This window comes from Anabas testudineus, chromosome 12 (assembly GCF_900324465.2).
Source record: "Anabas testudineus chromosome 12, fAnaTes1.2, whole genome shotgun sequence".
Lineage (NCBI taxonomy): Eukaryota > Metazoa > Chordata > Actinopteri > Anabantiformes > Anabantidae > Anabas > Anabas testudineus.
The window spans coordinates 7,028,670-7,044,692 of NC_046621.1; the positions used below are offsets into that span (position 1 = coordinate 7,028,670).

General features: G+C 39.9%; 1 protein-coding gene across 3 annotated transcripts in view; it reads right to left on the minus strand.

Annotated features, from left to right (window-relative positions):
- The window catches only part of ctif (CBP80/20-dependent translation initiation factor), a 41,877-nt gene extending 26,123 nt beyond the window's left edge, over window positions 1-15,754 (minus strand). For 2 of the 3 annotated variants that reach the window (XM_026354402.1, XM_026354400.1), the window contains exons 1-7: window positions 15,602-15,754; window positions 7,849-8,074; window positions 7,648-7,719; window positions 5,536-5,658; window positions 4,640-4,713; window positions 3,621-3,725; window positions 2,475-2,553 (exon numbers count right to left, since the gene is read on the minus strand). In XM_026354402.1, the coding sequence (XP_026210187.1) occupies window positions 2,475-2,553; window positions 3,621-3,725; window positions 4,640-4,713; window positions 5,536-5,658; window positions 7,648-7,719; window positions 7,849-8,025 (630 nt within the window). In that variant the 5' untranslated portion in view covers window positions 8,026-8,074; window positions 15,602-15,754. Of the gene's footprint in view, window positions 1-2,474; window positions 2,554-3,620; window positions 3,726-4,639; window positions 4,714-5,535; window positions 5,659-7,647; window positions 7,720-7,848; window positions 8,075-9,904; window positions 9,980-15,601 lie in introns of those variants that run through there. The other variant, XM_026354401.1, reaches the window with a different exon arrangement.
- Between the last annotated feature and the right edge of the window lie 269 nt (window positions 15,755-16,023).

Below are 16,023 nucleotides of genomic sequence, written 5' to 3' on the forward strand. Positions count from 1 at the left end.
TTAGACATACCAAATGTAATATGTTTACCTTGCTATATTATCGTGCCTTATTAGCTCTCTGTTTTAATTTCCATTTTAATACAGTTTTCCCAATTTGCTCTTTTTGTGTAAATAGATTTCACAAAATGCTAAACAAAGACATAAGTATTATTATTCAAGAAAGCTATAAATTGTGAGCCCTTTGTGTTCATGTTTATTGTTTCTCAGGATCCGTGTGATACTTGGCATAAATTCAATAGATCAAATACTTGCTCTCTGACCCCTGAATGCTTCTGTCATTACAACCTGACACTGGACGTGAGGGTGGGCTTATTGTGTGTGCAGGCTGACATTCCAGTGAGGCCGGTAGAGATGCAGCAGAATCAGAGGGCAATAGGAGGAAGCCCTTTCTTACTGCATTGCTCACACGCCCACCCACACACAAACGAGATGTTTTCCACATCCCAGGGCTATTTGTAAGTCTATTCTGGCCCCTGGAAAAGGGAAGTGAATGTTCGCAGGAAGTGTGGAACGTAGACAGGGACTTAAACGTAGATGGGGGGGAAAGAGACGTGTTATTGTTTGTGCCTGGGTTCATAGATTATGATTCTATAAATGTTACATTATAATTTTCATGGGAAACATCTTCTTAGAAACAAAACACTGAGCATTCACAGAGCACAAGGATAATTTAGACTAGGAAACACTAGTGGGAGAAGCACTCAGATCCTTTATCTAAATAAAAGTAGCTTTACAACAATGTAAAAATACTCAATTTAATGTACAATCCCTGTATACAAACTTATGTAAGTGCATAACAATTATCAGCAAAATGTATTTAAATATCAAATACTAATGTAACGGCCCTGCAGTAAAATGTCCCCTGTGACTATTATCTGCTAATAGCTATGCAAGCCATGATTGGATTGTTACTGGTGCATCAATGCATAAATAGCATTTTACTTTTGTAGCAGTATGTACATACTGTTATACTGTAGTAGTCCAATGGTTGATAACGTAATGTAGAGGACTGATAATTTAATCTTAAATACAAATGTCGTTACATATGATAGGGGTACACTGTTCTTAACATGCCTTTATGTTAGGGAACTGCAGGAAACAGTTCAACACCAGTAGCCTGGCATCACCACATGACTCTGAGGATAGCGTACAGTAAATGAGAAGCCGCTCAGGAATGTGAACGAGAGAACTACAGAAACGGTGACACTCACTTCCCAGCTCTCTGTCTCTGACCTTCCTGTGTCTCCCAGTGCCAACACATATCCGAATCCCTAGCTCACCAGACAGACACAGTTGACCCTATCTTTCTTTTGGCCCTAACTGAATAAACGGAAACAGCAATCATGGCTCAGGGACTATGCAGCGAGGAATGTATCTCAGTAGCACAACTACACCCATCTTGTCTCAAACTCAGTGGAGAAAAGCAGCTCGGCTCAGAAGCCAAGAGAGGAAGGAAAGAGGAAGACACTGCCGCTCAAACACTATGAAAGATGGAAGACACTTTGGCTAAGAAAGCAGGGTAGGAAGAGATGAAGGTAACACTGGTGACCCAGCATATATCTGCCAACCCAATTAATCACAATTCACCTTGGAAAACACAGTGTTTAACACATCGTACCCTTAAATAGCACACACAGCTGCAAAATCATTTTCACTTTATTGAGGTCAGATATATGATGATAATGAAGGAAGATGTAGTTGAAATATCGCTTTTAATTTGTGAAAATGTTACGTTAGGTTATTTACTAAATTACAACGTTTTGGCATCAAATTTCGTCTTCGTATCTGCTGAATTCTAGCAAGGAAAAAAAAGACCCAGTTTGGAAAATACGTGATTTGACTAACTCAAGCTGCAGTAGTCTCATATTGGCCTCAAGTCAACTACATGCACAAAGAAGTTCATCTCAGAAACTTTTGACGTGTGAAACTGATTTTGAAACAGCCAGTGCTTGAGAAAACCATCACTTCACTGAACATACAAATTTTTTTGATATGAACCACCAGGGGTCAGTATAAAACGATTATGCATGTTTCATGTCAGTTTTAAGTTTTGTTCAGCATCTAACCAGTAGATGTCGCCACAGATGACTTTATAATCAACCATGTTCATTTGTGACTTGTGTTCTATACACACTGATCTGTACTTGAAATAATGGTTCTCCCATTATTATTCCAGCATGACTTTTCTTCTAAATAAAGAAAATGTAGCTCAAGTTGAGTGTTTTTTTTTAAATAAAGATCATGTTTTATTCTCCTAATTACAACACCACTGCTCTTTCTGGTGCACCTGTTATTTTGCCATTGCACCACCAGAGGTCAGCCTTTAACAATTAATGTAGAGAGTTCCTGTTCAAGGTTTACTGTGTGAAATCAATGAAGTTGGAATGACACCTTTTTACAAAGCAGGTTAAAGAGTGAAACACTCTGGGGTGAAGCATTTAGTGTCACAAAAAACATAAAAATCTGCAACTTACAGAGCGCAGGTGGGGTAGGAACCTCTCTATGTCATTCATGTCTATGCCATCATCGGCTTCAAATGTGTGTTTGTTCATCCTGAGGAAACAGGAAGTAAGAGATTAATAGTAACCATCAACAATGATTCACAGACATAAATAGCATCAACCGTCCAATTCACAATGAGTTCATATTAAAAACATTGCACTGCATTATGGAAGAGACAAGCAGAGAGAGAGGAAGGAAGACACTAGCAAAACAATAATAATAATAATAATAAAATACTTGATTCCCTTGGGGAAAATGTGGTTGGACAGCTGTCAGACAGTACATATCGGCGCTACTACAGGGTTTCAGTGCCTCGGCAGGTAGCCAGGAGGAACCAGGAATCAAACCACGACTGGTCTACCACCTGAGCTACTGCCACCCCAGTGTGTGACATGAAGGAGGCTTCTCACCTTGAAAATACTAAAATAATATTAAATAATAAAGCTGTTTACAGTTACGTAACCAAAGTGGCAAAAAAACACTAAATATTCTGTTCACAACTGCACAAATGTTACTATAGCTTTATTATTATGCCATCAGCTGAATCATATATTATACCTTAAGATAGTTAGCTAATTATCATCTGTGTTGTTAATCAGGAAATCTCAATGGCATCAATATCTATTTTACAAGAGCAACCTGAGAACAGATTTACACACACACACACACACACACACACACACACACACACACACACATACACAATCAAAAAGAATCTGATAGCATTAGCATTTTATCTTCTGCTTAGCAAAGCTGAAGTTCAGTCTTTTCTGCATTGTGGGATGAAACCATGTTATCTTCAGTGTGATTAGCACATTCCTCTACAACAACAACCATTTATCCAACCACGAAAAAACTGACAATTTGTCTTGAAATCTCAACTTGTACTTGAAAAGAAGTGACAGATGTAGCTAAATTCTGGTGGTGGGAAGAGGATAAAAATTAAGTCTGTGCTTCTTTGAATTTGACTGACAAAAAGTAGTAAAACAATTACCTGTCCTGTTTTCACCAGCTGTTATAGTAATTCAAAGGGCAATTCTAAAGATATGACTGAAACAATATGGATGAATTAAAACAACAGAGCCAAGAGAAAATCAGACACATATCTCAGTTCTTACCCCTCTCTGTCGATGTGTGGCAGGTGCTTTGGCGTTCCTCTGAAGTGTTTCTTATGGAAATGGCTGAAGTCCAGCTTCTCTGGCTGCAAGTCCCAACCTGCACCTCTGTAACACAGAGACAAAAAGACAAATCATGGGTTAGACATGGCTGGAGACATCCAGCTTTTATGGATACACAAAAGGAAAGAGTAAACAGGTGTACAAGGGTAAAAAAAACAAACACTTTTTACAAAGGAATAGAAGGCAAAAGAAGGTTAAAAGGTTTATTGATAAACATGTTAGGTATCCTGTACTATATCAGAGTGCAGGTATGTCTGAGCAAAAAAAGCCAAGCATCTGTCACAGCATTTCAATTTCAGCTACATTAAAACACGCTCATAATCCAGACACTGCATCACTGGCATTTTTCTCACTCCGACAAGTGAGTTTTTTCACACACTGTGCTGTGGCTGAGTTTCCACACAGCTTTACACTGAAATGATTCCTCCTTATAGCAATTAATGTCAGCGCTCAACATTAAATCTCACTGCTGTACTTCCCTGTCTGTGTGAGGGGAGAACTGCTTGCATCATCCTGCAGCGTCGGCTCCTTCAGTTTGCTCAGATGTGCCGACGTGGCCGGAACTCAGGTATCTGAAGCTACCGTGCAGCCGTTACCATGGAAACTAATTCTCCGTCCAGCATAACTGATTTATGTCTCACTCATTTTCTTCCCTTAACTCACTCCTCTAGTTTTAGGTCTAGCTTGTTGTAAAAATAAATTTAGTCACTCTGAAGTTTTACACGCAGATTATAGATTTATACAAGATTTACACAGACATAATAAACAAGCTCAACACAAACGTGATTGTTGGCAGAAGCACTAAAACTTAATGTAAATACATTTATTTTATGTTATGTCAAAAACTAAGAGATTCATTGTGTGTGTGATGCTGTCATATGACCGTTCAAAAACTATGGTTGGTTCAGACTTGGCACACTGTACAACACATTAGGTTTTTAAAATGTCATTGCACTTACCCATGCGAGTCCATTGTGTTGGCAGCCCATATGTCGGTCCCCAGGATGTCGAAGGAGCCATCTCTGTTCCCGTTCTAAGCAGCACAACACAAGGAAAAGGTATTTTCAGTTTAGCAGTAGTTTGTATAGTAGTAGAACAAACTATCATGTGGCAAGGCTTATTTAGGTTGTATTTGACATCTATAAAAAGATTTTAAAAAAAAGAGAGAGGCACTTAAAAGCTTTCTTACAGTACTTGTACTTTTCTCAGAGTACTTATACTTAAATGTTAGAGCATGTAGTTGTACTCAGCACTTCAACTTGAACAAAGAACTTGAAGCAGTACTTCTACTTGTAGTGGAGTACCTTTTTAGGCGAGTTTGTGAACCTCTAAAACCTCTGCTTCCCATACTGTGACTCAACAGCATCCGTCATTAGGGGCTCCTGGCTTACTAAATGTCCACACAATTCAAGTTCAACACACTCGGCCTTCATACGCTGTTTGATCTCAGAAATTTGACATTGAGGTCGTTATCTAACTGTTTTCTACGGCTGAGTAGAGCTCCGCGTGACAAGTGCCCTGATCATCATGTGCAAAGTAGGTGGAGTGTGGTGAAGATTTGTTTCATGGTGACATGTTGATATGTTTATGGCCAAAAACTCAAGAGGACAATACAGTGAGAATACGGTTGTGTGGCAGACGAGTGCAGGTAGAAAAAAAAAAATCCCCTGAAGACATCTGATCTGTCTTTTCCATTTATTATTCTCAGAGATGATGATTGAAGGAAAACCGAGGGATTGCTGGCTGCCACGCAGACAGCAGACACACACACACACACACACACACACACACACACACACACACACACACACACACACACACACACACACACACACACACACAGATGTATCTGTACCTTGGCAGGGCCTTTGAACTGGTTGTTTCGACCTCTGCTGCCAGAGCGTGAGCCAGAGCCTGGCCTGGACCCTGAGCTGGGTCTGGAACCTGTACTGCCATTACTGCTGTGCTCCCACTCGTCCTGCAGAGTTAAGAGAGATGGAGAGAAAGAAAAAACAACAACACATTGTTTAACATGACAATTTCTCAAAGCTCAAGATGACAAATAATTTGTTTTGTCACCTCATTCCAAACCGGGAGATATTTTAGTTTAATACTACTGACGGCAAAGTAAACCAGATATTATAATAGATACATTTTCTGTTAATACACTATTAAAATAGTTATATAACTGCTGCTGCTCTAGACTGAAGGTAAAACATAAAAATAAATTGTGGATTACAGTGGTCATTATTATCTTGTATTATGTTTTAGTGTAGGCTGGTATGCATCCTGTAAGTCCCTGTAGACTGAGGGATCAGGATTTTGTTTTATTCAAAACGTGTTTAATTTTTATGCCATGTTACTTACTATGCAAAATACAGTGCATCCAGGAAATATTCACAGTGCTTAAAATTTTCCACATTTTGTTATGCTACAGCCTTATTCCAAAATGAATTAAATTCATTCTTTTCCTCAAAATTCTACAAACAATACGCCATAATGTAAAAGTGAAAGACGTTTGTTTGAAATCTTTGCAAATTTATTATTAAAACATCTCACCTGTTCACCTGTGGGAAATTCAATTGATTCAACATGATTTGGAAAAGCATACAGCTGCCTATATACAAGCACATGCCCCTAAATCATCAATGATGGGCTGCAGTGGACGACTGGCAGTGCATGTCAGAGTACAAACTAAGCCATGAAGTCACGATTTTATTGAGGCACAGATGGGTACAGACAAATTTCTGCAGCACTGAAGGTTCCAATGAGTTTTTATAACTTGGCCAGCACGAGCGAAGAGGTTAGCCGCTGCCTATTAATTACAAGTGCAAAAGATAAGCCTGATTAATCTACTTAATCGGATTAATAAAGCATTTATTTGTTATTACTGAATGGTTTCTGAGTTTCACTATAGCCTGCATGGCAAAAAATGCCACAGGTGTGAAGCCGTGCTTCGTTTCATTGGCAAAGCTCAGATATTATTCCTCCATATGGCAAATGTCAAAACATATTGAAAATGGAAAACGTGTAGCTCAGATGATAGAGCAGTCGTCATATACAACAAGGACTCACTGCTGTATTGAAAATGGATTAACTGGGATTTCATGTATTAATAAATTTTGACATTTTAATTCTAGTCTCATTTATCCCACTCATATTTGGATCACTTTGATCTCCCTGAACCTTTCACCCAAGCTGTTTCTCCCTTATCCCACACTTTTCAGTAAGTAATACAAATTGATCTCTGAGGAGCAATAATGCTCAAAGTCAATACAGGCTGTGCATTCATAACAAAGCAGACCAACACACACACACACACACACACACACACACACACACACACACACACACACACAGATATTGAGCAGCCTCACAGTATCACACGATAAGTTATTATCCTATCCTTAAGCCTAATTTTATGCTTATGTTCGCCTGCTTATGTAACCACACGAGCTGTGAATCACTTGAAGCCTGAGTTGGTTCTTTTTAATAATACACTTGAACAGTTTATGAACAGGGAAACTAATATGATAAAAGAGAACTAAGAGCAGAGAAGACCTGCACTTTAGTGAGTGTGATACTCCAGTGACCAGAAGGTCTAAACAAGCACAGAAGAAGTGCAATGTGGCGATGTCAGCAGAATAAGGGCTGTTGTTCAAATATGGCTAAATTTACAGACATACAACCAAAACTCACTTATAATAAACAAAAATGAACTACACTGACGCTAGCAGGCAGGCTACAGTTGCTTTCCTGGGTCAGACAAATCACATCAAATAAAAAAAAAAACAAACAACTAAATTCCTCTTTAGACAATGTTGTAGCCCTGTTATTGCCAGCACACTGATCTCTAAATTAAACTAATAGCAGTCACTTATACTATGCTTAATTGAATAATTAGGGTGAAATCCCAATCCAGAGAACAGTGAAATAAGAACCTTGATACAAATACAAACACACTTACTGGCTTGGATGAGCCTCTCCCTCTTGAGGACGTCCAGCTGCCGTCTTTCTTGTCGTTGCAGTCATCTGTCCACTGGAGGAGGGAAATCATGAGAGAAGATGCTATTGGATTTGTTCATGTGTAAATAAAGTTGTGTAAAACAAAGATGCAGGACAAAAACCTTAAAATTAAACAATCACGTTTTATTTTTAATGCTCTAACCTGTGGCTCCTTGCCACCATTGTCTAAGTCCAAGTCTTCATCTGCCTTCTCTCCCAACAGCCCCTGCACCTGATACTCCAGCACATAGCTGTCAATGAAGCGCTCCAGCTCTTCTATCTCCTGTGAGCGTGTGCTCCCGGCCTCGGACGATGCAGACGCTACCGAGGAGTTCTCCATAGCAACCAGTGCTGTGATGGGTGAAGGGGGAGGGAGGCGGGAAAGTCACCTGTGCAGAGAAGAAAAAACTTGAACACAATTCGACATGGACACCAGCTTTTTCCTTTGATAACGGGCTGGTCTCTGTTCACAATGAGACCTCTAATATCAAGAGTTTGTTTAACAACTGTAAAAGATGTAGTAGTGTAACTTCAGAAACTGGACGCTGGAATTTTTCTAAAATGTATATACAAAACAATAAATCAATTAATTAATTGATAGTAAAAAAAATATTTAGTTGCAGCCCTAGGCACCAGCATTAACAACAGTTAATTCTCTCACCTTAATCCCTTTCAACTTTCCAATACTCAAACAAAGCACATAATCTCACTGTCAACAAACATCCATATGTGCATCGATTGCTTCCAAAGTGTCCAGCAGCAAAACAGGAGTCCCGGGTTGTTACTCAGATTACATCATATCCATACTTTGAAAAACTCCTGGATGTCTCCTGCTAATTTCTGTGTTCAAACTCTGGTGTCACCATTCACACGCTTTCCCATTTCCATTTTCCAGCCTCTTCCCTGCTTTGTCTCTTTCCTGTGTTGTATGATCAGCTGACCTGTGTCCAACAGGGAACCAGCTTCCTGCCTGCCCGTCTATTGCTACTAAGCTCCTTTACATCACGGCTTGATCACCAGCCATGCAAAGAGGATTTATCGCCCTAGAGGACGCAGAATAGTATCTGCTGAGCCCTGAGTACTCACGGGGCAGCCCTGTGCATTTGTAGCCAACAAGTCAGCTACACAAGGTCTCAAAGCTTTTAATTTCGTTAACTTATACCATTGTAATGAAACAGTTCTATACCTTAAAGAATTTACCAGTCTATTTTACCTTAAGTCCAAACTAAATGTTGCACTATGTTGTATCTTATCAAACAATTACAACAACTTTACTTAACAAAGTAAAAAAGAAACGACAGTATAAAAACCACCATCATTGGATTGCTCCTTTTCAGTAGTAGTAATAGCAATGGCTGTGTGATAACTATGGTTTTAATGATGTTATTAAGGTTTGGACAGCTGCAGTAGATGATGGCTAACGTTGGGTTTTTGGTGTCTTGTCCAAGAACACCTCAACATATAGCCATGAGGAATCGACCCAGTAACCCTGGGGTTTATAGACGACTGCTCTACCAACTGAGCTAACCACCGCCCCACGTCACTGGAAATTGTTGTTGTTGGAGAGCTCCCAGACAGTACATATTGGTGCTAGTACAGGGTTTCGGTGTCTTTTCCAGGGACAACGACACAAGGACAAGTAGCCAAGGAGGAACCGCGTATCGAACCACTAACCCTGGGTTATTGCTCTTCCACCTGAGCTACTGGTCAATGCTTAATATACTTAATGCGATGAGAGAAATGCATCATTAAAGATCACACACTAAGGTCAGCTACAGCACAGCAATCCTGCTGAGCTAGAGACTGGATCTTAAACCGGTCTAATGCTGAAGGACATTTTCACAATCTCCCTACTCATCTTAACCCAGCTGCTTACCTTTATGTACATTTAGGACTAATACTTTAATCCCTGACATATTCTGCTGCACAGTCAATATGTCCTAATCAGTTCTTAGGTCAATCTCAGATCTCAGATTTTTTAGCCTGATGATTTGCAGCTAGCAGGATGCGAAGCATCAGCACTCAGATCAGCTGCTTTGAGGACATTTTTTACCCTATGGAAAAACAAAACACAGCACATACATACTATGTGAAAAGTATTTATGGGCATACACAGACACACATGACAGGTGTACTCATACGTAGAATGTTTCCCATGAGTGTTATTAGGATTATGAACAAAACAAATTATAATCATATATAAGAAATTATATAACTACCGTATCGTTTTCCTGTCTGAAAGCTGGGTTGATGCTCCTAAACAAGACCGATTATGCTGCAACACTATTGTGTTAGCTTAGCTCCTAAAAAAACAAACAAAAAGACAGAGCTCACCCAGTTGTATAAATCATGCTGCAATCAGCTCCTCAGCCAAGCCATTCTCAGCTAGCACTAACAGCATCCTGCCAGAACTGTGTATACTTGGCAGACAAACAAATATTCAACATTAACGCATATGTAAATGTTGAAACTTTAGAAAGTCAGGGATCTGTTGTTTCCAGATGACCCTGCATTGCGATATTGTGCACCTTCTTTAACAGTTTACACAGCATGGTTAGCAGTTTATGAATTATTACTGTACAATGTACGTGTATTTTAACTCAACAGGGCTTCATACACAAAAATAAAAATCACCAGGCCTGTGCGTGCATCATAGCCATCCTAAATTACATCAGCCTAAAGTAAACAGCGGTTCTGTATTTTTATCACAGACCTGACCTGTGAATGGGACTCAAAGTCCTCCTCCAGCTGGGTTTCATGACACATCACTCCAAGTGTTCTTCTGGTAGAAGAAATACAAGTTTGCCTAACACAACATAATATCTGTATGTTCCAGGGGGCAAAAACTACCTTTATCCTCTGTAGGGTAAAGGGGCTGGAAGGAGACTAAATAAAAGTGATTTATTGGTCAAATAAAAGCCTACTGTCAAGAGTACATGAGAAAAACACACAAAGACAGATAGAAGGCTGGAAACCCCTGCGAACCAAACAAGATGGAGCAATGTTATGGCCTCTCACATTACGTGATACTTATGCAAATGATGAGGGTAAGCATCGTGAAATTGATTTGCATTTTCACTTGGTAGCAATGATCTCTCAGCTTGTCCCTTTAGACTCACACAGTGAGTCTGACAATAATAAATCAGTGGCTGTTTTTAAAAATGATACCCAAAAACAATTTCCCAAAGCTCAAGATAACTGACTAATAAACTAATTATTTTGTCTTATAATTTCAAACCAAAGACATTTTGTTTAATATTTTAACAAAGAAAACCAAATATTATAAGAGATTGTCGGAGAAGATTCTCATGAAATGTTGTATTAGCTTTTAGTTTTACGCAGCCTGTAAGTACATGTGTCATTACAATCTAAGACTCCTGTCCTATTCTTGTTCATATTTGACTCAGTCCCACTCTCCGATCCCATTTCACACACCCCAACTCCCAGCTGCTCCTTCTTGTCTCCACCCTTCTGCTCTCCATCCCTCAACTTCACCAGCTGAGCCAATAAAGACCTGCCTGCCACATTGTGCCAGCCACACTCTAACTTCACAGTTGTTATGTTGATTCACTTTGTTTGTATCACCTAACAAATCTTAGGAAGTAATTCAGTTATCTGGAACAAAGCAAGTTTTAGTGTGAGCTTGATTTTCAACCAACAACTGATCACAGATTCCCGAGTTTACCAAATCGGGCACTAACAATGGCACTACAGGCCAGTAGACATGGATCTAGACTGTCAAATACACAGCAGCATGTACAGTGCCATCAAGCTGGAGGCCGCACCCAAAGAGTAGCACCATCCATACAGATGCTTAACTAGCCAGACAGACACAGCATGGCACTGGACAGCACACTGTTTCTTTGTTTGACAGGAAAAGTGTCTTTATCCCATGTATGCTCTTTATTGTCTTCTGCTGTTTTGCAATTTACAAATCATTGAATTCTTGAGGTAGGATGCATAACTGACTTAGAGCTAAAAGTAGGGTTGTAATAGTATGAGATTTTAATGCTATGATTACTGTCTCAAATTTATAATCAGTTATAGGGAACTTTAAATGAATGAAAACGTTAAGCTAAATGTACGTATGTTTTATTACTTAGTACTTAACAAACAATTATTCAATGCAGAAAAATACACCATTATATTTTATATCAGTAGATTATTGTTATTCATGAAAGATTTTACTCACTTACTATTTTGTTTCTGCAACTGATTATTCTCATTGCAAAATTAACCTACTGATTATTTTTCCATTAACTGATTGACTTATTGTTTGGTTTGTAAAAAGTCAGAAAATAGTGGGAAATGCTTTACAAATGATTATTAAAATAGCTTTCAATTTACTGGAGGTTCTCCTGGAGGCACTTATAAGTTTCTTATACTGCTACTGGCTGTGTCATAGCAAAGCAGCATACGTCTGAGTAAAACAAGCTCTGAGACATTACAGATTTACATTCCTTGATATGGTTACACAACAGCCAAACAGTAGGAATAATCCTTACAACCCAAACAGAACAGGGCATGAGACCCAGTCTGCCAGTCAAAGTCAATGTTCTTAACCCATGCAGTGAGAGCTGGTAATACGCCTAATCTGGTCTACTTCTGACTGGCAGGCTGAACAAACTCACACTTCGGTTTATATATAATTTGGAGTAGTGTATTCTTGGGAGCAGGATAGCAGAAGGATTTCTTTAAGTGGGTTTCCATTGAACTATAGCACAAATCTACATAGATACATAGACAGAGATGCTGTATTTGGGCTTGTGAAACAAATCTGTCTCACAACCATATTAAATCAGGACTCTGACCTTTGCTGGCCAGGTCAAATAGTAGAAAACAGATACAGATTAAAATGCAGATGCAGAAAATGTGATGAATTACTGCCAATGCTAGTCAGGTGGCATGAGGGTGTGTAGTATATATCTGTGTCAAACGTTAACGACATTTAAAAAAAAAAATGGCAAAAAAAATTTAATAAGAAACGTGATTGTTGTCGGGAGATGGATCATTGGGATCAACTCTTGCTGGCTCCACTTTCTTGAAACAGTATTGAAAATATTAAGCTTCATGTAGCAAATAGTAATTAATACAAAAAATATATCTTGAACCTCCACCTATCCTGTTCCTACATAACATCTCAAGACATGCAGAATGTAGTTTTCAATCAATTGCTGCACCTCAGGAGCATAAACTCATGTAGTACATCTGCACAATGTAACTCATACACAGCTAAAACACATAACGTCCTGTGCTGGGAGAACAACATATGGCACACTACTGAAAATTGTAAATAAATGTAAAGTAAAGAATAAGTAGTACCCAAGAAGTAACTTAAAAGAGACTGCTGTGATTCCTGCCTCCCATTCATTTTAACAAGCTGCTGTGAGTAAACATGTTTATTCACTCAGTGTGAGCTGAATGACCTAAATCTAGAGGAAGAGACCATTAGAAGATAAGTTGCACATGACACACAGGGTCATTTATGGGGGTGTGTGAGTGTGTGTATGTGTGTGTACATTTAAGACAATAGCCCCATTGTCCCCCTATACCCCTGTAGTGATTCAATGAAAGAGGACTAGGCATGTGCAGTACTGTTGAACTGCTGGGACCGTTGCCTAATACCAATAACGCTATACGGAATCCACACACACACACACACACACACACGGTCCTGGCAAACAAGCGAGGGTGTGTAATACAGCTCACGGCCTTCAAAAACCTGTATGGTGTGTAGGTAAAAGTCCTGAGGCCTCAAAGCTAAACAGAAACAAAAGAGATGCAACAAAGGTTGGCTTCAATAGAGCTGTGGCCATTATTGGTTAGAGCTGAACATGTGATGACAAAACAATCTGAGAACAAAAGGTCAGCCATAGATGACCACAACTGTGACAGTCTTGCAATTGCTCGTTTCCCTAAAACTACCATATGTTTTCCCTAAATTAAAATCCCTCCGGGTCTCTCTCTCTCCTCATTTTCTGTTTTCCCACTCATCCACACACTCCAGACAGCGTAACAAGCAGCAGTTCCCACTAAAACAAGGCTAGATCTATGCTGTGCAGCATGACTTCAGGCTTTTCTAGTTTTCTGCAGGCTACTCCCACTCTCTCCATAACATGCAGCCGCTTTTGCTCCTCCTCCACATTCTTCAAAACACTGCATGCATATAGATTCATTGCATGCCACATCCCTAAGCGTTTGCTTTAACAGGAGGCACAGCAGTAAATTGTTGCCCTGGCATCTCCATTTGATCCTGGGATGATTTTTCCATTTCCTGTCACTGTTTGACCTCTGGGGGCAGAGTTCACATGCTCAATTATTCATCACATCATATGCAGGGAATGCAGATCATAAAGGTAATGATACTGCACTGACTCTGTTTAGAGTGTCTGAATGAAGCTGTTCATAAGGCCAAGTTTAAACATCAGCAATTTCATGTGACAAGAACATCACAGTTTTGGTATTTCATTATCAGTTTGCAAGACTAAACTGAACTAGGTTATAAGGTTAGAAGAAGAAGATGTATATATGTTAATGATTCAAATTTTATTTAGGATATTTGCAACTTTGAGTGCCGTTATTTTGTCTTGCAACTGTACCACTTGCCAGACTGATTAATTCACATGTCTTTTGCTGTGGCACTGCAGTTATGCCACAAACTTGGGCAAGGATCATACAGTATAAAAGCTTTTATTCAAAGAAACAAATGCTCCTGCCCACAGGATGGTAAAGCTGATTGTACTATATTTACACACTCTCTATTCAAAAAGTGGTTTCCAGCAATTCATGCAAATTAAGTGTTGATATTCTGCATCAAAGAGAGACCAATGTTATCTCACTCAAGTCAAGAGGGTCTCTGTTATGTGACTTGTGGCAGCATGCAAACATTCCTTTACCTCTCTAAAGTTGCTGTTATCTAATCCATCTTGAAGAGCGGGAATGTTTTGAGCAAATCAGATTAAGTATAAGCTAAAATTGTCATTTTACATTTATTCCAAGTCAGATTTCAAGGTTTGTTTACTGATGCTTTACTAATTTCACAGTTATAACTGTGCTTGTGAGTTTATTTGGGCACATATCTCTCTATTTATGCCATTCTGTGCTAATACACTCAACTCTATGTCAAACTAGTTGCCACAACTACAGCTTCCACAGCTTCAGATTTCATTAAAGAAGTCAGGTATAGCAATGGTTTCTATCTGTCCTGCAACAGACTAGCAGCAGCTGTGATCCATCTCTTTGTTGTGAGGGCCAACAGCTGAGCCAGGCTGCTGACCTGCAGCAAGCTCAGCTCCTTTACAAGGCAGGCTGACATCTACAGCAAGATTTTGAACGGCAACTGCAAGTAAAGCGTGACGTTACTGAGACCCAAGTGGCTGCAAAGCTGGACACGCGTACTGACCATAACGATTTTATCCTAGCTGTGGCTACTGTTTTCTGGTATTTTGCACCCCATAACCACGCCCATGCTGTCTGGGAGGCTGGTGATGAATGCATCTCTTAGCCGAGTGTGACAGGATCTTCCACTGCAATGTTATCCACATGTGTGCACCACGATGTTCACGTCAAAGTAACAAAGCCACATCTGGAGGCGCCTCCACGCCCTGGAGCGTCTGCCCGCGTAACACCGGTAACAATGGTGACGCAAGGTTTGCGGCTAACCAGCGGCTAACGTTAGCTAGCTCGCCAGCACCACAATAAACAACAACAGGCCGCGAATTACGATTTTAAACCACTCTCGGTTGAGTGCGCTGTATCAACAGGTCTTCCAGTGGAGGTCAAAACATAAGCAGGTCGCTCACAAAGACAATACGCAGCAAGTGTTGTGTCTAATGAAGCTGTTATCCTGTTACCACGGTTCTAGCACTCCAACCGACATGTAACTTCACTCGGCTTGAAATGGGATAAAACCTTACCCGGCGTGAGATTCGGACTCCTGGTGAACCTGGGATCACCTCCTGAGATCAAACCCGCCGTGTCATGGGTGTGTTTCTCAAAAACAGAGGTGGGAAAGAGGATTAGCTTTCCTCTGGTAACTCCGACGTCCCAGAAAAAAAGAGGAATGCAGGAATGTGACGTCCAGTCCGGTTCGCTGGCAGCGTTGACACGTGCACCGAGGAGCGGAGCATTGTGGGAAACGTAGTTAATAAGTGAGGCAAGCTAGCTGATTAGAAACTGGTTTGGCAACTAATGCATAGAGTACTGAAAGGGCCCCGAGGAACGAGAGGGGCCACAAGATGGAGACGCTGTAGGATCTGTTCTGATTTCTTTATTTAAAAAAGTGTTTAGATAGTGACACACATCAACCCAAAAAGGTGCAAAAGATTTGTCATAGTCA